The 23,020-nt window shown below is 41.2% G+C and overlaps 1 protein-coding gene across 18 annotated transcripts in view; it reads right to left on the bottom strand.

Moving 5' to 3' along the window:
- The window catches only part of PSD3 (pleckstrin and Sec7 domain containing 3), a 470,822-nt gene that overhangs the window by 180,616 nt on the left and 267,186 nt on the right, over positions 1-23,020 (bottom strand). The window contains exon 1 of one of the 18 annotated variants that reach the window (XM_070459806.1): positions 20,313-20,381. The exons of 16 other annotated variants lie outside the window; for them this stretch is intronic. In XM_070459806.1, coding sequence (XP_070315907.1) covers positions 20,313-20,366 — 54 coding nt within the window. In that variant the 5' untranslated portion in view covers positions 20,367-20,381. Of the gene's footprint in view, positions 1-20,312; positions 20,382-20,401; positions 20,512-23,020 lie in introns of those variants that run through there. One more of the 18 variants, XM_070459800.1, reaches the window with a different exon arrangement.

Genomic DNA, 23,020 nt, shown 5'->3' with positions numbered 1-23,020 from the left:
AAACAGTCAGCATTCACCCTGGGCCATGAACAAGGAGAGAGCACTAAGAAAAGCCACAAATGCCATTCTGGGGAGAAATTCTTCATACCCTGTCTCCAGCCTGCTACACAGGAGAGGGAAATGAAACCCTGCTAACCTCTCCTTGTGAGGATGGTGCTAATGCAATTTTTCTGAGTAATGTTACTACCTTGCATTAAACAATGCCCCCTCCCCCAGTAAAAACAACTCTCATTATTAATCTCACTTATTACTCATTTCCTCTTTCATAAAGTAGCAAAACCTGAATTCCATGGGGACTAGAAAAGAAAGCATCATAAAGCACAGAAGCTTCCCTTTTCCTAAATTAGGGGCCTCATCTGGAATCTCAGCTCTTGAGTTTGAAAAGTAAGAAATACAATAAAGGGCTGTTTTTTTCTAATTACAAGTAGTACACTGTGTTTTTTCCCCCAAATGCACCACTTCTTTTGAGATGTTCTTAATATGGGATGTTACTCTGTAACAACTCTTTGAAAACCACATTAATTCCACAACCATAGGACCACAAAACGAGGCCCTGACATTTTGGGGTGGTGTGATCACCAACCTCACCGTACTCCTTGTCTGTTAGCGTGTCTCTCTCAGGCTCATAAGGGGCAAGTACTCTCCAACATAAACACAACACTCCACAACACAACTAAAAACGCATCCAGCTTTGATCTCTGTCATTGTTTGGAAGAAACGCAAAGACCTTGTATGCATGCATGTTAACAAGACTGCCGTAGTTCATATCTGAACTAGCATTTTGATGTTTAACAAAGCCCACTCTCAGTTCCCAGAAGGAAGAGAAAGAAACACCCCATATTCACCGTCAGATTCACTGGCCTCTCTCCACCCATTCACAGACACATACTGATCACCCCCTGTGTGGGGTTGGACATCACATGGTACTGAAGGCTGAGCACGTGACCCCCAACACATACCTCGTTATGGTTGAAGATAATATTTGTTTTTAAGTGAAACTAAAGGAGATCAGTCCTGGGTGTTCATTGGAAGGACTGATGCTAAAGCTGAAACTCCAATACTTTGGCCACCTCATGCGAAGAGTTGACTCATTGGAAAAGACCCTGATGCTGGGAGGGGTTGGGGGCAGGAGGAGAAGGGGACAACAAAGGATGAGATGGCTGGATGGCATCACTGACTCGATGGACATGAGTTTGAGTAAACTCCGGGAGTTGGTGATGGACAGGGAGGCCTGGCATGCTGCGATTCATGGGGTCGCAGAGTCGGACACGACTGAGCGACTGAACTGAACTGAAGGGAAGATAATTTGCTCCTAAAAACCACTCCCCTCTGTCCTACCTAGAAAATGCTCTCCTCCCCTCAACCCCTCAAAAACCGTCTTCATTTCACAGCAAAACATGTGTTCTAAGGACTGACTACTGACTTCAGGAATCAGTGCCATTGATAATGATAAAAGCTTGGAAACAGTAAACAGGACTTTAAGATGGGCTTCATGTGGTCCTGTGAAGAAAAGCAACTAGATCCTCTAAAGCCAGCATCTTCTACCCATCCGATACTTAAACTTCACATCAAACATCATCCTAGAGACTTCTTTATTCAACTGAGTTTGAGGAAAGGAATTGTTAGGTAGAAAGACAACAGGAAAGATTATAAACCTTTAATTCAAGTATAAAAAACTAACAACAAAATGAGAAAGATACTACCTTGAGCTTTCAAAGGAAACTGCGTATAGAGGCTGACACAAGGGCCTCAGAACAAGCATTCATCCTACCAGGAAATTAAAAGTTGTATGTTTAAAAATAATGGTTTCAGATCCTACCAGAAATTTAAAATAAAACTGAATAACAGAATTTGAACAGAAAACATACACTGGATCTTGGCCTTTGCTCTAGTTTTTTAACCTCAGATCCTTCTCTTTTGCTGCTTGTCCACCAGCTACACGTAGAGTCTGAGAATTGAGAATGCTCTATTCTGGCAGCAGGAAATTTACTCTTCAGAGAACAAGTCTGATTATTTTTCATTGTTTCTCTTTTGCAAGAGAGGAGTAATTTTTTGTCTCCTGTAAACACCTACTAGAAAGCATTGTCACCGCGTGCCCCAGAGAAGTGACCTCCAGAGGCTTTTCAGGAGACAAAGAATCTGCTCCAAGTAAGGACAAATACAAAGCTGGTGAAAACAAAATGAGAAATGGCTGATGAAGAGTGTTTAACAAATTTTTACCATAACAAAAAATCCCAATCAGCTAGGAGGTCCCAGACGAGGTCTCTGGTCTACCTGGACAGACACCAGATATAAGGAAAGGAGGAAGACTTGGAAGATATGAAAGTCTGGTCTCCCTCACCTACTGCTCTGCAACAAGCTGCCCCAAAGTCAGTGGCTCACAGAGTACTACCGTGTCTGCCTGTGACTCTGGGGGGCATGCTCAGGAGACGCCGCCACCGCGCTGGCGGGACTCCGGTGGGGCTGGAGGCTCCCGGGCCTTGCTCCCCCATTGGGGAGTGGTGCTGGCTACAGAAGCTCGGTGCTCCCACGACAGGCTTCACCCTCCAGCAGAAGAGCCTGCACTTCCTTCCTAACATGGAGGCTCAGAACTGTCCCTTCCCAAGGTCTGTAACTGTTACATCACCTTGGCCTCATTCTATCACAGAGGCCAGCCCTGCCTTCGTGGGGTGGGGCGGGGATAATCCCATCCTCCTGATGGGTGTGACAGCATGTACACACAGGGATGGAAGAACTACAGGTGACCATCTCTGCAGACAGTCTCCCACAAACCCCAGGCCTGGAAACCACAACAACACAGAAGAAGTCAAGAGAAAGAAAAGAAAGGGTGATCAGGATGAAGTGCCTTTACTTGCCAGTACACTCCATTCTCCTGACCTTGACTCTTTAACCAACGAAAAATAGAAAAGAAAGAACAAAATGGAAGATGCAGTGATGACTGTGCCTTCTTAGAGAGCAGCCTGCATCACAGCATCTCATTAGGATTTTTTTTTAATATACAGAGAGAGAACAAAAGAATGAAGTAATAAAACCACCACTGAATTTCTTAGTACCTTTAGCTAAATGTATACTTTACAGAGAATGATAAAAGAATTTGCTATCAGGTAAAGAATATATATATTTATATATACATATATATATATATATATAAATATACACACACACACACATATATATAGCTAGGAAAAAGATAAGTCCCTGTTAAAAATGGAAAGTTCCATTTCTTAAGTGTCATAATTTTTAAAGGTCTAAGTTTCTAACATATCTTTCCAGAAAAATAATATACACTGGAATACCCACAGTTGAAAAATGAAATAGAACAAAGCTGGAGGTATCACATGCCCTGATTTTAAACTAAACTACAAAGTTATCATGATCAGGACAGTATGGTACAAGCACAAAAACAGACACACAGGTCAGTGGAACAGAATCAGGAACCTAAAAATAAACCCACACATATGGACAATTAGTTTAAAACAAAGAAGCAAAGAATACACACTGGAGAAAGGATGACCTTAATCTCCCAATTCATTCCACTCTGTTCCCATCTTGGTGTCCACATGTTTGTTCTTGACTTCAGTGTCTCTATTTCTCTATTTCCAAACACATTCATCAGTACCATTTTTCTAGAGTCCACATATGTGAATTAGCATAGGGTACTTGTTTTCCTCTTTCTGACTTACTTCACTCTGTATGACATACTAGGTCTTAGAGATTGTCAACTAAGTTTTCATATCATTCCATTTTAGGGCTATCCACTAAAAATTTAGCAGGAAAACTTTGAAGTCTGCAAATCATTTAGGACCATGATAAGCAAATCCTAGTCCAATTTTGGGAAAATGAGAGAAAGGTAAGGGAGAAGAAACACCCCTCAAATAAGACCACACAGGGGCCAAGGCTGATCACCACAGTGAAAGAAAGTGGGAAGTGATGCTTCCTCTGTTGCCATTCAAATGCAGGCCTCCACGCTAAGCCAGCACTCACTTAAATCCTCCAGGCATCAAAGTCTGCAGCATATAAGGCACCGAGATAAACCAGTGTTAAACTATGGGCCTGTATAATTCCTCATATTGACAAACATCGATCCCCACATAAAAGGCAAAAGTAGAAAGATCACTGAAGTTGGAGGCAGAAAAAAACAGATTCAAATCCTGGTTTTGACTCTGAGTAACCCCTGGTAAATAATTATTTCAAAGCCTAAGTTTCTTCATCTATAAAAAACATGGATTAAAAATATCTTTAGTCACTGAGTTGCAGACTATGTGGGTTCAATAAGTACTTTATATGACTGAAAACAGTACCTAATAAACTATATGTGCTCATCTTTTACAGATTAAAGCCCCCAAATAATTAAGATTCCCAAGTAAACATCTTTTCTTTTCTTTTTTTTAAATCATGGGAAAGGCACGAAGTTTGTAGTCAGCAGATAGAGTTTTGGGGTCAGATTTTGCTGGCTGGACGATCCTGGGTTAGCCTTTATCTTCCCCAAGTCCTAGGCTCCTCAGAGCTTGGTGATCCTGACTGGGTACCTGCTGGGAACACAGCAGCAACCAAGGTAAAGCAAGTCCCTGCCCTCACAGAGCTTTCCCAATCCTGGGAGATACAAAAGAGACAAACAAGTGCTGGGCAGTGACACCTACAGAATGAGGGGGCTGGGGGAGATTTCCGCAAACCCTCCTCCCAAGTGCATGACGTCCATGACTGTAACGGTCAAAGTCAACCGAAAGGAACGATGGTCATGATGTCTCATTCTGAAGTTTTGTAAGATGTTAAATCATTCTTCCTAAAACTAAAAATCAAAGACTTCCAAAGAAGAGCAGTGTCATTACAAAGTCTGTCTGTACTACGAAAACAACAGTCTTCATTGGAGATAAAAACCTAAAATTCTGCTGTTAAAGGGAAAATCTGATCTTCATATCAAAGATTCTGCTATTCTTTAAACTCATAAAGCCAGTAATTTAGAGAGTAATACTGACCACCAAGCCTCAGCGGACACAATCACAGCTGATGGCTGAGGGCTCAGAGCCGAGCTGGCAAACAGACCATGGACGAGCCTGGGCAGACACACCGTCCTCCAGGCTAAGATTCACAGAGGGCAGACGTGGTTCATTTGCAGCCTGTATACTTTACATTCTGTTATCAGTCATACAAATACATCTGAAGCTAAAAGCAATCGGATGGAAAGCAGGGTCTACCAGGTCAATTCTTCTCTGAAATGTTCCCTGCAGCATGGTTTTCACTGGCAACCTTGAGAGTAGAAGTCTTACACAGAAAGACTGACCTTTCAGAATGAACCAGACAAGGACTAAAAAATAATATTCATAAAGAGTTAGAATCAATACATACTTTTTCAGGCTGGTCAAACTGTGAGAACACAAAGGATTATTGGATATCAACAAGGGTTCTTCAAATGATTTTTCAATGATATAGTCAGACACTTTCTGTTTGAGTCAATTTAAGAAACACTCATCTGAATAATAAAATTATGCTTTAGGAAATTTATTTGGCAAATTAAATAAAATTGTCTAGCAGAATTCATTAAAAAAATCTACTTTAAAGAATAAATAACAATAACAAAATTAGCATATAAATTGTTTTTATGGAAAGTAGCCTCTATAATACTCTTAGGTTTCATAAAACAGCATGTAATTATAACAAATTTGAGCACATCTCCTATAATCTAGTTTAAGCATAAGCATAGTAAACCTTATTCCTCCAAATAATCTCTCCAACCCCCAACTTCCACTCATATGCACCAACAGTGACTGACTTCACAAGCCACAAGACTGAAATGCTGGAGTTCTAGAATTCTATGAAATATATCAATATTCAAACCAGACTCTCTCAGACTTTGAGATGACAGATGAATGAACAGAACTTAAATCCTGTTATTTTATGTCTGTACGCATGTATGTAACACTATGAAATAAAAAGACTATTTTCCTGTGAAAATTCACTCAGTAGCACTTGTGATTTAGAATAAAATACATGAGAAGCTCCTGGCTTTGTTATTACTTTAGGAACAGGCCTAAGAGGCTGAACACTGTTTTATTTGGATATAGTGCATTAAAGTGACTGGTATAAACATACTATTATTAGAATATTTACACAGGCTCATAAGGACCTGGAGGTGGCAAGGAACTTAGAAATGAACATTGTTATACCACAGATGAGGAGACGTCTTCTGCAGTAGGACACTTCACATCATTTACACTCTAGCCCTCCACTCACTGGGAAACCAGAGGCAAGAGACCCACCTGCCCTGCTCCTTGGCATGTTTCTTCTTTTTGCCCTAAAATAAAGACAGTAATGGTACCTAGATCATGGGATTACTGCAAGAATCAAATATGCTATATATTTAAACACTAGAACCAGGCCTGGTACATAATAAGAATTCAAAAACGCTAAGAACTATGTCATCTACTGTATTTATCAGTGGATGCAGCTACAGACGAGTGACTGTCGGGACATAAGCAGCTATTTACCAAAACTAAGGGCTCAGTGAGAGCTGGACTGACAGCAGGACAATCACCAAAGCCCCCTGGGCTCCTCAACTTTGATTATCAAGGGACTTCGTTCACTTCTGGGAACACACTTCATAGAGATGATGGCAACCCAGTTTATCCCCAGAGCAAGATAAGCAAGATGCTGGAATATGGAAATAATGTCACATAAACAGAAATGAGAAGTTGGGGGTATTTTGCCTTAAAAGATAACTTGGCTGAATCATAAAATAATTCTTCAAATATCAGAAAGGTCATCAAATATATAAGGGATCAGATTTATTATCTGTTTCTCCAAGGACAAATTTGGCTGGAGAATAAACTTTTAAAGAATATAAGATTTCTGAAAACAATGAGTAGTCTTTCAACATGAATGTTGACATAAAAAAAGAGGCTGCCTTTCAAATAACCAGAGATGGTTATGCTGAGTGATCTGTTGGACCAAATGACATTAAAACTTCTCAACATTGCAGAATATTAGATCTTTAAAGGGACTTCCAAGTTATTTGGCCTAGTGGCTCACAGTCCATCAGAAAAATCTGGGGAGTTTTAAGAACAACCCCAATGCCAACCCAGATCAAGTAGAACTAAGTCTTTCTGAAGTAAGCTGGCACTACTTTGTTAGTTTGCTTTGCATTCTGTTTATAATTCCCCCAGATGCAACCACGCAGCCACAGTTGAGAAACACTGTATTAGCTCCCAAATGAGAAAATTAGGGCTCACTGTTGGAAAATGATGGAGCCCTCATTATCGAGATCAACAGGGCTGGTCTGGCACATTTTAGCGCATACAGCTGCTGCTTCTGGGGACACAATCCACCAGGTGATATGTCTGAATCCGTATAGTGTTCCGTACTGTAAACGGTATCTGCCACATATACTACAAATTAAATTTTGAAAATTTAAATTCCATCACAGATTAAACAGTAACATGAATAGGTTTGGATGACAAAATGGCACCTTTTTCAGGGCTCCCAAATGAAGACTTACGTTAGACGCTAGGAGGAGGGCTCCATGACAGATATATGAATGTGACAGTTAGGTTAGCCTTTGGTGATCTAGTCATTTCCCGGAAATGGTTTTCTTGGATTGCTAAAAAGCAGACGATATTAAGCTCTACTCAAAACAAGAACTCTGACCATCCCCTTACCCCTGCCAAAAAAAAAAAAAAAGTGTTCTATGAGAAATGCTAGTCATTTTTTTCTAAAATTGTGTCTTTTAATGTATTTGAAAGATGAAAACTGAGCTTCCCAGGTGGATCAATGGTAAAGAATCCACCTGCCAATGGAGGAGATGCAGGTTTGATCGTGGGATAGGGAAGTTCCCTAGGAGTAGAAAATGGCAACCCACTCCAGTAATTTTGCCTGGGAAATCCCATGGACAGAGGAACCTGGTGGGCTACGGTCCATGGTGTCACAAATAGTCAGACACGACTGAGCAACTAAGCATGCACACAAGGTGAAAACTACCCTGAGAATGAATATTTTTTTTCCTTTTAAGAAGGTCCTTAGATACATAGATATCATAGATTATTGAGAACAGCTCAATTTAAGTGGTGGTTTTATCTGGTGGTTTAATTAATAAACAAATTCAATTTTCACAAATCATTTTGCAAGGCATATATGGAAAACTAGGAAAAATTCAAATGGATGAAAATTTAGTGATAAATATCTTTAAGAAAGAAATTATTAAGCAATTGAAAAATTCATTTAAATTGAAGACTATGTTCAGTTATAAACAGTAACAAAGAGGCACATGATTCTCCAGCAGAAATAAAAGCTTTAGGCAATAAACAAATCTGTGTAGAAGAAAGAAGATGAAGATATAAAAGGAAAAAATGGGTGTTCCTATGCTTAATTATTAGTTATAGGCTCACTGTTGAAATACCATGAGTATTTAAAGAAACAAAGGGTTGGGCTAACCTGGGAAACATCAAATGTAAATACAGTGCATTTGTTTGAACTCTATGGAACCGTAAAGTTTGAACTCTATAGAACACATAAAAACATCTGTGCTTTATTATAGGGTTGGAAATGAAGAAGAGGATTATATACTTTGAAATTTATTTATTTTTAAAAAATATTTCTTTATTTTTGGCTGTGCCAGATATTAGTTGCAGTGCATGGGCTTCTCCCTAGTTGCAGGGCGTGGGTTCTCAAGCACGTTGTGATATCTGTAGCTGGGGCATGTGGGATCTTAGGTCTCCGACCAGGGATCATACCTGTTTCCCCTGCATTGGAAGGTGGATTCTTAACCACTGGATTGCCAGGGAAGACTCTGAAATTTATTTTTTAAGCTTTCATTTTTCATATGTCTAATGAGATAAGGTCCATTTCCAAACACAGTATCTTGCACTATTAATAAACATGGTCACAGACCTCTTAAGTTATTCCATTTTTATTAGTAAAAATATAAACGAAGTACTTTTAAACAACATAAGAGATGAGATGAAGTCAATGCTATCAGTTAATTTTAGAACACAGGTTCCTTCCAAAAAAAATATTAAGACACCACTCATGATGTAACATCAAATCTGGGGTAATAGACTGCTTGGTAACTTCTTCTTCATGAAAAAACTCAGAGAAACTAAAGGGCAAGGTGTAAGCTACGAGTCAAAGAAGGAGGTGTCAGGGAGGCGGCCAGCTCGCGGGTCCTCAGGCCACGCCCAGCTGCGGTCCAGGCCATTCTCTGGACCGACTCCTGACTCATCTGCACAGCGGGCCCCTGTTGACCTGTCTTCTGGTCCCACCTCTGATCTCTGACGGTTCCTGCTGTGTTAACTCAGCCTGGGTCCCCTACACGGATGCTACGAGGACCAGGTTCTGGCACCCACTCACTGTCTCCTCAGAATCTGACCTCAGCTGTATCCTTTTCTTCCACTTCACTATTCCCCTCAATTCTGACAGCTTGCAGTGACCTTCTCCTGCTACCTTCTCCTCCTGCCTTGCCGTTTCACCTGTGAAATTCTCAAGTAGAGTGCAGCACACCTTGGCTCCTATTTTTCAGGGTCTCTTTTAGCAATCAAATCACTGAACTCCTACTAAAGCAGGGAGAATCCAACTGAGTGACCCTGAACAAGCCTCAATTCTTTTTTGAGCCAATCCTTAAGAGTTCTTCAGCTTTCTCATCTAAAAATGCAGGAACATGAGACTAGACCACCTTTTAACATTAGAAAGTGAAGTCACTCAGTCATGTCCAACTCTTTGCAACCGCATGGACTGTAGCCCACCAGGACTCTCCAGGCAAGAATACTGCAGTGGATCGCCATCTCCTTCTGCAGCAGACCTTCCCGACCCGGGCATCGAACCCAGGTCTCCCACACTGCAGGCAGGCTCTTTACCATCTGAGCCACAGGGAAGTTTCCTTTTAACATTACCTCCAGCTCTAATAAAAGGGCTCTGTATTCCTAGTGGCTCAGTGGTAAACAATCTGCCTGCCAATGCAAAAGACGTGGGTTCAATCCCTGGTCCAGGAAGATTTCCTGGAGAAGGAAATGGCAACCCACTCCAGTATTTTTGTCTGGGAAATCCCAAGGACAGAGGAGCCTGGCAGGCTATAGCCCATGGGGTTGCAGAAGCTGGGCATGATTGAGCAACTAAGCAATAACAACAATTTCTGACTTCAGAGAAATGGCCCCACCAGACACCTAAGTCCCAGGAGTCACCCAGAAACCCTCTCACTCATGTAGCCCCAGAACCAATGAACAAATCACTCTCCTCCATCCTTGCTGTTCTGTCTCTGACTCCTGATTCTGCTCAGTTGTCACTTCCGCCTCCCCTGTGAAGCTGGTCATAACGCACCCACAGCTTTGGGCGCCCGTGGGGTCCAGCTCTCCTGCTGGCCACCCCCCTACAGTGTCTCCTGAGTGTGAATGAAAGCTGAGGTGTGTCCTCAGAGCAGAGGCCTGACTCCACCCTTTAGAAGGATGTTCTGCACAGTGAACAATGAATATAGGAATGAAAGGAAGAGTAAACGCTCGTAAAAAGGTTCAGACTCAAACACATGAGAGAATGTGTTCTGCTGTCTGTTAAATCTTAGAAGATACTGGGAAAAAGTAAATTAGAACACGTCAGGAAAGGGGAAAGACTTATAGGTACTAGTGATAAGCCAAAAGATGTGCTAAACACTTTGACATATGCAATCTAACTTAATCCTTGTAACAACTGTTCAAAGGAGGTAATGTCATCTCCATGCTGCAGTTGGAGATAAGAGCCTCAGATTATGCTTCATTAATTTGTCCAGCAAGCGGCAGGGTCAGAGTCTACTGCTCTTTCCCCAGGGTTAGTTACTGTCGTGATCCACCTTCAGAACAGTGCTCACTGCAGCTCACCAATTTTATCTGATATTAAAATCCTAGAATTTGAGAAACTAAGATATCTGGAAAAACTCCACAAACCCTGGAACTGTGTTGCTCAAGTACAGACTCTACACTTACATGTTGGCACTTGCTATATATAGCGGTACCTTTAAAATAAAATATCCTAAAATTCAATCTTGTGCTAAAATTATCTAGCAGCATTAGTAGCACAATAAATGTTGGAATGCCCCCTCTCATCTACTTTAAGCTCTCCGGAGATTACAGTATAACGATATGGGCTTCAATGCCTTGCATCTAACTTAATCATAAAAGGCAAATGTTCTGACCTCCAGTTACCAACGATGAAACAGTGAAGATTGCAAACAGAAGCAGGTGGAGTCCCAAAGGAAAATGTGAAACTTAAATGAAATCTAAATGGTTTCAAAAAAAATAGGTCAACCAGGATTATATATTTAAACAAAAGTGTTATGGGAAAAAAGAATAAATAATGTGTAAAAACATTATCAAGAGTCAAGTGAGGAAAATGTGCTTTCAACATTATCACTTTTTTCCTTGGAAAGCTTTGGTGATTCAACTTTGAGCAGCCTATTAATAGGGAAGATATGAAAGAGAATTACAAATGCAAGACAACAGAAGAGTTTTTCACCTCTTATCCTCATTCTTGGAATGGTCTTCCTATATCACAAGCACATACTTACTTTTGACATTGCATCCCTATTAGAAACCCCGTACTGCTCAAAATCACACAGACAGATGGGCCTGAAACCCACGGCAGGGACCTGTGTGTGCTGTGCTTAGCCGCATCCGACCCTTTGCGACCCCATGGACTGTAGCCTGCGAGGCTCCTCCGTCCATGGGATTCTCCAGGCAAGAATACTGGAGTGGGTTTCCATGCCCTCCTCCAGGGGAATCTTCCCAACCCAGGGATCGAACCCAGGTCCTCCACATTGCAGGTGGATTCTTTATTGTCTGAACCACCACCTCAACACACTTAAACCAGGAAGGTCAGGCTTAGAGCTCCAGCACTACAAAGAACCACAGGCACTGTGCAAGCATGAGAAAAACAGAAAGGCTTTATAATCATCAAGTAACTGATGTCATAACCAAATTAAGAATATAGGCATATCTCTGAAAATATGCAGTCATGGACATATACATTTCCACGTATTCTATCTTATGCTATACCTAAATATAGATGGCTTTTGTTAAGGTATTAGTGAATTCTGGCTCCCATCATAACTAAGGTGGGCTACCACTACCCAGGGGTCAAGAAGCATTTGATCTCTCTCCTATTTATGATTACAAGCCTGAAGAGTACATCAAGTTGGTGCCCTGCTCCAGAGTTTAATTCTTTTAATGAAAATTGTCAGACTTACTTGTTTCTGACTAATCTACAACTTAGGCCTTTTGGTTTATCGCCCATGAAGACAAAGAACTTGTTATACCCATTCTCACAATAACCTTTCACAGCCTAGAATTATAAGCTAGAGTCATTAAATTTGTCATTCTCCAAATCAAGAATCATGCTCCAGGGGATTAAAGATGCTTCCAAGAGCAGAGCCAGGTCCTGTACTTTCTCCTAAGTCATATGATCTTGGACACTCTTTTAGGATAACCATCCAATTCTGTTAGCCTTAGAGATACCATTTTATTTCTTAATAATTTCTATTGAATAGCAGGCTTCTTCTAAAAAGAAGCTATATATACTTCTCTGTGTATTCTATGGAAAATAAATCTTTAAATATTTAACTCAGAAAGTGAAGTTCTCTAATTTGCTGCCCCCCAACAGTGCCATCATTAAACACATTATTATCTAATCTCTAAGATTCATACATACAAAAGTTAACAGAAACAGCATCATTTGTTATTTCATGTTATATTGGGAGTTTTCCCCATTTGCTCCTAGAAGATAATAAAGTATTAATATTTTATCGATATTATATGCTAAGTATTATCCCTAGTGCTTTATATGGGCTTTCACATTTAATCTTCATAGCCAGTCCATAAGTTGACACTATTATTATTCCCAACTTACAAATGAGGAAACTGATGAACAGAGAAAGGAGGAACAATTCTTTCCCAGGGTCACAGAATTCACATGAAGTGTTGGAAATGGGATGAGAGTCCAGGCAGCCCAAGTGGGGTCACACTGTGCACCCCTTTCATCACTGTGAAAACCATATCAAGTACATACATATCATGCTATGCATTCTTTTTAATAACTCTTAATTATATGAATATAACTAATCTCTGAGGGATGGACATCTGTGTTATTTTTAATTTCTTGCTTTTGCAAACAATGCTGCAATTAGTGTCCTTGCATACATATCACTGTACATTTAAGTACCCAGCATCCTTTTTTTCTTGAAATATTTTAGACCTACAAAAAAGTTGTACAAACGGTACAGAGCTCCTGTATACCCTTCACCCAGCCTTCCCTTAATGCTAACATCTTATATAACTGCACTATAATTATCAAAACCAGGAAATTAACATTGGCACTGTATTATTAACTAAACTACAGATCCTATTTGAATTTCACTGGTTTTTCATTACTGCCCTCTTCTATTCCAAGATCCTATGCTCTATTTAGCAGGTGTGTTTTCTTGGCCGCCTCCAGGCTGTGAGAGCTGGTCAGTCTTTTATGGCCATGATACTCCAAGGAGGGCTGGTCAGCTGTAGTGTGGAATATTCCTCAGCAGGAGTTTGGTCAGTGTTTCCTGCGTGCACACTGAGCTTGGGCCTTGGGGAAGGACAGCACAGATGTGATGCTGTGACCTTCTCAGCACGGCACATCACAGGTTTTGTGGTCCACGTCTTACCAATGGCACGGTTAGCCCTGATCACTCGGTCAAGGTGCTACATGCTGGTGTCTACACTGCAAAGTTCCTATTTTGCCCTTTGTAGTTAATACCTGGGAGAGACAATTTGAGACTATGCAAATATCCTGTTTCTCCTCAAACTTTCACCCACAAACTTGAGCATCCATCAATGATCCTCATGTGCAACAATCATGGTGGTATTTGCCTAATGATGATATTCAGTTTCCCTCTTTGCTGTTATAGGCATTAACTGAAATTCTTCTGTAAGCAAAAGCTGCCTCTTCTGCACCATTTAAATGCCATTTAAAGGTGGACATTCCTTTTGCTCTATGGGGCATAATCTGAGACTATCACTTCTTGCTCTGACTGCCCAGGGCTGGCCACTCAGAGCCCCTCCAGCCGGCTGGAGTGCCCTCTTGACAGGCCACCCCCTTTCCGGCACCATAAGATGTTCTGTGATTCTTGTATTTTCCCTGCTCCAGATGGAGAGTCAAACACTTCTCCAAAGAGACCTGGTCCTTTTATTGGTAAACGGTATTTTAAAACCAAGGTTTAGCTGCAAGACTAGTCATGGCTATAGAGGGTCACCACTTCTAGAACCCCTTAGCAGGAAGAGCTAGAAAATCTCTAACTCATACCTACATGCCAGTTGCCTCTCTGCATCTGTCTATACATTAAAAACTATAGTAGTCAGGTACAGATGTGAGAGCTGGACCATAATAAAGGCTGAGCGCTGAAGAACTGATGCTCTTCAATTGTGATGCTGGAGAACACTCTTGAGGGTCCCTTGGACTGCAAGGAGATCAAAGCAGTCAGTCCTAAAGGAAATCAACCTTGAATAGTCATTGGAAGGAATGATGCTGAAGCTGAAGCTCCAATACTTTGGGCACCTGATGCAAAGAGCCAACTCATTGGAAAAGACCCTGATGCTGAGAAAGATTGAAAGCAAAAAGAGAAGGAGGTGAACATGAATTTGAGCAAACTCCATGAGATAGTGAAGGACAGGGAAGCCTGGTGTGCTGCAGTCTAGGGGGTTGCAAAGAGTTGAACACAACTTGGTGACTGAATAGATAGATACCTGGCTCTTATCACATGCACTTTATTTGCTTATGTGTTAATCTTAGTATATGCAGAGAGTTATAGTCTCAATTGCCAGCTCTTAGCCTCCTTTGCTCACAGAAAATAATGTAAAGTTTTATTGACTTTTTGAGATTGGGAATTTCTCCTCAAATGCAAATATTGCCAAAAAAATTCTCTACTTTTTAATAATAACACAAAAACACCATAAATCTGAGTTTGGCCTTTTCTTAAAAATACAGGTAGGTACCTTTAGGAGTACTAACACCACTTAATAGAAGGATCTTTAAATTAAGCTTTTAAGTCAGTACTACAAACAAGGAAAATATAAGAACATCAATAATCTGTGTAGGGGAGTTTCCAAAGGTCTGGTTTGACATGTTTTTAATTGAGTTTTTCCTAAAGAAAAACATGAAACTGATGTGGTGGAGGAAAAAAAAAGAAAAAAAAATACATACATATCCTCAAAGCCAATAGCACTGTGAAAATACGAAGAGGAAGAAATCAGTGAAGCAGTGGCAATCTCTTAGAGCGATCAGAAAATATACTTAGGCATATTAAGGCGGAAAATGAATGTAAAAAGATGAAATCAGAAGCAGTTCTGGGGAATCTTTGAGTACTAAAGTGTAAAGCTTTAATCAGAGCACCGGGGTCAGATCTTGGCGGATAGAAGTGCGGTCAGGAAGCAGGGCTTCCTGCACAGGCGCAGACGGCTCCTCAGCGCCGCTGGGTCGCCTCCCCGCGGGGGTCACCTCCCCGCGGGGTCACCTCTCCGCTGCACAGTCAGGACACATAGAGCAACTCCCAGAAAGGACCGGCCTCCCCTAGCGGACCTCCGATCATCACGAATAACACGTCGGGTGTGGATCTAAGACCGGAAGAGAAGGAAAGAAGCCAATGCTGGCAAAGGACAGGAAGACAGGTTTGGAAAGACCCTGGAAGGCTCTGTGGCACCGGAAGTATAAAGAGCAAACTGCGAATCACCGGAGAAAGGCATAATTTGTCGATCCCCATGAAACGACCGCTTGGTTTTTTGTCACCAGGGCTTCCCATTTGCATTCTATTTCTCGTATCCAGTTTTGGCGAAAAAAATACCAGCTAGCTTGCTGGTTTCGGTATTTCAGCCCTTATGGACACATGCTTTCGAAGGGTGAATAAAAATGACCACAGGCAGTTATAACCTTTGTATATTTAAAAGGCTGGCAGGAAGTATTGTTAAGACTTTCTGTAGAGATGCTATGCCTTCCTTTCACAATAAAAGCACAATCCTTTCTAAAACAGCGGTTTGCAGGGCAGGAACAGAGACTCGAAGGTAGAGAATGGACTTGTGGACCCAACGTGGAAAGGGGGCGATGAGATGAACTGGGAGAGAATCACTGGCACATCTACATTCCGAGGTGTAAACACATCGCTAACCGGGAGCTGCGGCAGAGCGCAGGCAGCTCAGTCAGCGTGGTGCTCCGTGATGACCTAAAGGCGTGGGATGGGGCTGGCAGGGGAGGCCCAGGAGGGCCGGGTCTATGTAGCTGATTCACCTCCTTGTACAGCAGAAGCCAACACAACATTGCAAAACAATTTGAGGTCACTGTCCACCCAAGCAGAATACAAAGTCCACTGAAAATGGTCCATTGCGGTGTCACACAAAGGAAGGCCACATCCCCTGGTTTTCGTCAGTTAGGTTTGAAGTTGTAAAAAAATTTAGAAATACTTAAAATAACTTTTTAGACTTTCACATGTAATTCTACTTATGCTAGCCAGACAGAAGGTGATACAAAAATCATACTACAAAATTGCCCCAGGCCTTTTAAAAATATTTATATACATTAAGTGTGTAACCTTTTGACATTCCTCCTATTTCTCTACTTTGATCTAAAAATATCTCCTGTTAATCTGACAGTGGCCTGAATGACTCAGCATAAACAATAACTAATACACAAGGAGTGAGCTTCTGGGATAAAGGCTACGCCAAGGGCATGACAGGTGGTCATGCTTCCTGCCTCCACTCCAGCACTTAAACCCTTATCACCCCCAGCACCCCCTTTCCAGTTCTCTCTTTTATTCTGGCTCCACAGCATCCATTAGAACTGCCTTGAATGACAACTAAGTGCTCCCTCCTCGAAAGAGGCTTCCTGGATGCTCTCCTGTTGGAAGTCTTTTTTCTTTATTCTGAAAACCCACAGCAGTTTCCATGTAACTCTCTACTACTGGCAGAATTCGAAAGAAGATGCTGGCCCCCAAGATTCTCATTCCTTGGATACTTAGCTAAACACTCAATTAGGTGCTACTGGGATGGAACTCTGCAGGTAGAAATAAGGCTGCTGATTAGCTGAGCTTAATACTGGAAGGTTATTTTGGATTACATTTGGGGGGGGGGGCTCATGCATCAGTTTTTAAGCAAGCTCTTCAAAGCAAAGAGGAAGGCAGAACCATCACTTAGGAGATGTGTCAAAAGAAGAGAAGAGGAAAAATGGGGCCAAAGAGGCAGCGAGAGACACGAAGACTGAGAAGCACGTGACCTGCTGTTGCTGGGCCTGGAGATGGACGACAGGGACTGTGCGTGGCCTCCAGAGTCTGCAGTGACCAACCCCTGGTCAATAGCCAACAAGGAGACTGGGACCTCAGTCCTGCAGCTGTAAAGAACTGATTTCTGTCAACAACTTGAATAAACTTATAAGTAGATCCACCCTCAGAGTTTACAGAAAGCAACACGGGCCTCCCTGCACTTGATTTTGTTCTTGTGAAACCCAGAATACAGGCCAACCCAAACCTCTGACCTACAAAATGGTTAAGATATTCAAGCTGTGTTGTTTACACTTGTGGAAATGTAATGACAACATAAATAGAAAACTAAAATGCTTTTTTCTGTACTTTATCCTATTTGCCAGTTGAAATTTCAGTGGACATCAGATCAGAATCATCTGAGAAGCTTTTAAAATGCACATAATCAGTATACTAACACATATATATGGAATTTAGAAAGATGGTAATGATAACCCTATATGCAAAACAGAAAAAGAGACTCAGATGTATAGAACAGACTTGTGGACTCTGTGGGAGAAGGCGAGGGTGGGATGTTTCAAGAGAACAGCATCGAAACATGTATATTATCTAGGGTGAAACAGATCACCAGCCCAGGTTGGATGCATGAGACAAGTGCCGGGCCTGGTGCACTGGGAAGACCCAGAGGGATCGGGTGGAGAGGGAGGTGGGAGCGGGGACCAGGATGGGGAATACATGTAAATCCATGGCTAATTCATTTCAATGTATGACAAAAACCAAACAAAAAAAAAATAATAATAAAAAAAATAAAAAATAAAAAAAAATAAAAATAAATAAATAAATAAATAAAATGCACATAATCTATTCCCAGATAAAATTTCTGAAGAAGATGAGGCCAGGAAAGGGAGAAAACATCAAATTTTTAATTAGTCACTCTCTGACATTTTCCCTAACATTTTTTAATACTAGCATCACTTCATAAAGTTCCTGCAAGCCCCTCTCCAGATAATTCCCATCCTCACATCCCCAGAGCTAACCACAGTCCTGATTTTGGTTTTCCACTGAAGGTTAGTTTTGCCTAAGCTAGGACTCTCCATAACAGACCCATGCATTGCATATTCTGGTGTAAGCTTTCTTTCTCCATGCTGTTGGGTATACAGGCATTCCACTCCTTTTTATTGAGAATCACACGTTGTAACACTACACGATAGCTTATCCATTCCCGGTTGAGGGACACTTGGGTGGTTCACAGTTTTGGGCTATTATGAATAAAGCTGCTATGAATATTTTGGTGACGTGCTTTCATTTCCCTTGAACTGCTGGATCATAGGGTAAATGTATGTGTAGTTAAAGATCACTCTCTGAAGTGTCTATGCCATTTTAAGGGTTTCTACATGAGTGAGAGTATATCGGCCCAGTTTTTCTCCCGTCTCAAATGATCTGAATGTGTGGCAGGATTTGAGAACCACTAGATTAGATTAAGAATTCCTCCAGAGCTGGATGCACATCTTACTCATCCTAGCTTTCCTCAATATATTTAGCATAGTCTTCAGCAAAGCAGGAACTCATGAATCCTATCAGATTTCATCTTGATCCAGCTTCTGACTTTTGCCATATATGGCAAATTTATTAAGTAAGTCTTCCATCAGTTGAGTTCAGTTCAGTCACTCAGTCATGTCTGACTCTTTGTAACCCCATGGACTGCAGCACGCCAGACTTCACTATCCATAACCAACTCCCAGAGCTTGTTCAAACTCATGTCCATCAAGTCAGTGATGCCATCCAACCATTTTATCCTCTGTCATCCCCTTCTCCTCCTGCCTTCAATCTTTCCCAGCATTAGGGTCTTTTCCAATGAGTCAGCTCTTCACATCAGGTGGCCAAAGTATTGGAGTTTCAGCTACAGCATCAGTCCTTCCAATGAATATTCAGGACTGATCTCCTTTAGGATGGACTGGTTGGATCTCCTTGCAGTCCCAGGGACTCTCAAGAGTCTTCTCCAATACTGCAGTTCAAAAGCATCAATTTTTCAGTGCTCAGCTTTCTTTATCGTCCAACTCTTACATCCACGCATGACTATTGCAAAAACCATAGCTTTGACTAAATGGAGCTTTGTTGACAAAGTAATGTCTCTGCTTTTTAATGTGCTGTCTAGGTTGGTCATAGCTTTTCTTCTAAGGAGCAAGTGTCTTTTAAATTCATGACTGCAGTCACCATCTGCAGTGGTTTTGGAGTACAAGAAAATAAAATCTGTTCACTGTTCCATCATTCCCCCATCTATTTGCCAGGAAGTGATGGGACTGGATGCCATGATCTTAGTTTTTTGAATGTTGAGTTTTAGGCCAACATTTTTTAGTCTCCCATAACTAAACACAAGTAGTGTGATTTTGCGTAAAGTATTTCCTTATCTGAATAATCATGGGTCCAATACTTGTTTTCTCTATCAAATTTCGAGCTTCAAGAGGGTGTGGCCTGTGTCTGTCTTATTAAGGGCTGCACACATGAATCCAGCACAGAGATGCATATCAGGGCCTCTATGAATGAATGAAGTGTACAGGGGAAAGAAAAAAACCCTTTCCTCTCAGTTTTTTATTTTAATTAAAATAAGCTAAAAGTTTCCACTCTGGATAGCTCTCAATATTGGGGGGAAATAAAGATCCTTCTGAAAATCTGATTAAAACTATGAATTTCCCCCCCTCCAAAAAACAAAAAAACAGACCAAAAAAGACAGATGTCTGTATACATTCACACACATTCACAATTCTGTACATATCAAGTTGGTCACATAGTGCTGATCATCAGAAGTCATAGCACGGGGTTTTATAGAAAACTGCAATCAATTCTTTCACCAATATTTGTTGAATATCTGATTTGTCCTGGAACAACACTGTGTATAATGGCAAGAGTTTCTGCCAAAGAATAGGGGTCAGGGGGAGGGGTGGTGGTCACATACCAGTGACCAGCAATAGCATCTAATCCAAAATCAGATAACTCTCTTTAAAGATGACTTATTTGCCCAAGTCTACAACATATGACCAACAAACTGAAACACAGATAACCCTTCAAGGTAATACTCTGGGGATAAGAGATTTACCTTTGAATTGCGTTTCTGGAAGTGAAAGAAAAACAGGGAAAGAAGAGTAACCATCTATCCATGTGCATTCTCAAGGAATAAATGCTTCTAGCATTAAGGGGCCTCCTGGTGAAATGACCTGCCCCGGGAGACGGGACTACCATCTGTGGCGGCTTCCTCAAATGGCAGTGTGTCTGAGACACAAAAATGACGCTGCTGTCTGTGGGAAGTGTGAAGACAAGGGTAAATGTTAAAACAGCTAAAGCAAACAAAAACTTTAAAACAGCAACAATAAAAACCCAACAGTGACAGAGAATGGAGCTCAAGAATGTCTTCTGCTAGAGAAATGAATTATTCTATATTAATGGGTTTTCTGATTGAAGTTAATTTCTTCGAATGGCAAAATCTTTATAAAACAGTTGCTGGCAATCTTCCCAAATCCATTCCGCACTCCTGGTCTCCTTAATCAAACTAAGTAAACATGATGTAATGCTTCAGAAGACTCACTCAGCCCATCCTGTACTCTACCATGCTCCAGCACACTCTGAGAGGTTGCTGACTACCCACCCGGGCCTGCCCCTCACCAAAACAACTCCAGCCACTCCAGGCAGAGATCCAGGGCTTTGGGGGTTTCCTCTTTCTCTTCGCTTCATTATCAAGTCACTGCCTGGCAAGGTCCATTTACCTGACTGATAGCACTCCCTGCAAGTCATCCTTCTAGCTCCTGGCTAACCTGGGAAAACAACTGTTTCTTTTCAAAATAAGTTCAATTTAAAATTTAAATAGCAACCTGAATACCTCTGTTTTATGAACTTTGTTTCAGGAAAGGTGAGCTAGCTTGGAGATGAACAGTGTGAGGTGCCCAGGTCCAGACCCCTAGTTTTAGGTAGCTATCTGTAAAAAGGCATCCACATGGCCATTGGCTTGGAAAAGTCAGGGAGGAAGACGAGGCCAAAATTTTAAGGTAACAATTCTGGTTATTATTAAAATAGACCATAAATGAGGGTCTGAGTAAAATTTGTAATGCTTGTTACACAGACTCCATAACAGTCATTTATTCTGGCTGTTCAGAATTATTTTAAATTTTTTGCATTTTCAACTTTTGGGTTTTTTTCAGACAACAGACATTTACATAAGTGAAGCGTTAATGCAACCACAAGCCAAATTGTTTTCCTTTCTCATTTATTTCTTATTGTACAGCTACAAATGCCTTTAAATTAAAATCCGTGTCTCTTGTGTCAAGGATGGACCATCCGCTGTGATACTTTATTAGCCACTAAGCTGCAGGCTTGTTAAAAGAAGTCCATCACTGCCATCCCTGACTGGTACATCATAAGCAAAGGGGGACAGTTTAAGTTCACAGTGTGACCCCCGATAGTCATGTCAATACCGCAGGCCCATGCCCAAGTGACAGGAGCACCTACCCTGGTGGAAATTTAAAAACCTCCCAAACCTATGAACATTCTAACCTCCGTGGATGTATCTGAATATGAAATTCTGTAGCACTTCTTCATGATCAAATTAAAATGAACTCTATCTGGGAATCATTAATATTCCATTATAGGACCCGTATGATTACTACCTCCCCTCTCTCCTACTCAAACTCTTCTCTCTTTTTTTTTTTGGTTAAAAATCTGTTTGTACTCTTTAAGCAGCATCTGTTCTGTCAAAATGTTCTAACAGACTTCTTTCTGATAGATTTTTTTTTTCCTAGAGCATGAACATGACATGTAGACCTTCAGCTATTTCCAAGTATTCCCTTTCTCATCGTCACCGTTTTCATTCAAGGTCGGAACCAGACCAAAAGCAGCAGCTCTGTCTATGCAGGCCAGCACCTGACCGGAAGCAACAGCCTACACCCGGACCTCCCCGGGGAAAGCGGAGCAGAAGCACATCACGAACCTTGTATCACAACTCAGCTTGGTGCATTTTACTGAACAAAGCTGCATCCCATATTTTAAGCCAAAACCTTTCAAGCTTCTCTCTTGAAAAGCTTGCTAAGGCAGCTTTTCTCTTGAAAGGCTCGCCTGCTTCTCCCAGGATAAGCATTCGAGCCGGTTTCCTCCATAGAGACTGTCGCTACCAGGCCTCCAGGACCTTCCCTTGAAGAGAGCTCACCTACTCCAGGCGACAGTTGATGCTCTTTTTTTAGCTACACTTAAATACCACCCCTCAGCTCCTATTTTCAACTGCAGACTCCAAATATAACTCTGATCAAGTATTTTTGAGAATTCACTTCAGGCTTTTCATTTATAAAAAATGCCGACTTTTTTCAGACTGTGGCCCGTTTCTTCCTCTCACATAATTCTTCAGGAGTAATCCTTTGAGGACACCCACAAAACAGAGGTTAATTTTCTTGGATTTAAATCTGAACTTTCACTACTAAGCACGCACTTCTTTGTCTAAACCAATAAATACACCAGAAAAGTTAAAACTTGAGAGATGCAATTTGAGTTTACAAAGAAAAAAAGTGATATTAAGAACAGTCCTAATACTTAGGCTGAAAGGATCCGTAAAGACCATGTATAGTTTTTATCCAGCTTATTCTTTGCCACAAAATATTTTGCTCAAAAGAAATTGCACATGAGTTAGTTTGAGCCCAACAGAAAAAACAGAGGAAGTAGTTCTGGTCCTGGTAGAGAGTGGGGACACGGAAGGGGGGGACCAGATACTGTCAGCTTTAGGAGCCTAAACTGAAAACCTTAAGATTATGGGCATGGTCCACATAT

Source organism: Odocoileus virginianus, chromosome 32, assembly GCF_023699985.2.
Source record: "Odocoileus virginianus isolate 20LAN1187 ecotype Illinois chromosome 32, Ovbor_1.2, whole genome shotgun sequence".
In the NCBI taxonomy this organism is placed as follows: domain Eukaryota; kingdom Metazoa; phylum Chordata; class Mammalia; order Artiodactyla; family Cervidae; genus Odocoileus; species Odocoileus virginianus.
This window is presented reverse-complemented; position numbering and strand designations above follow the sequence as displayed.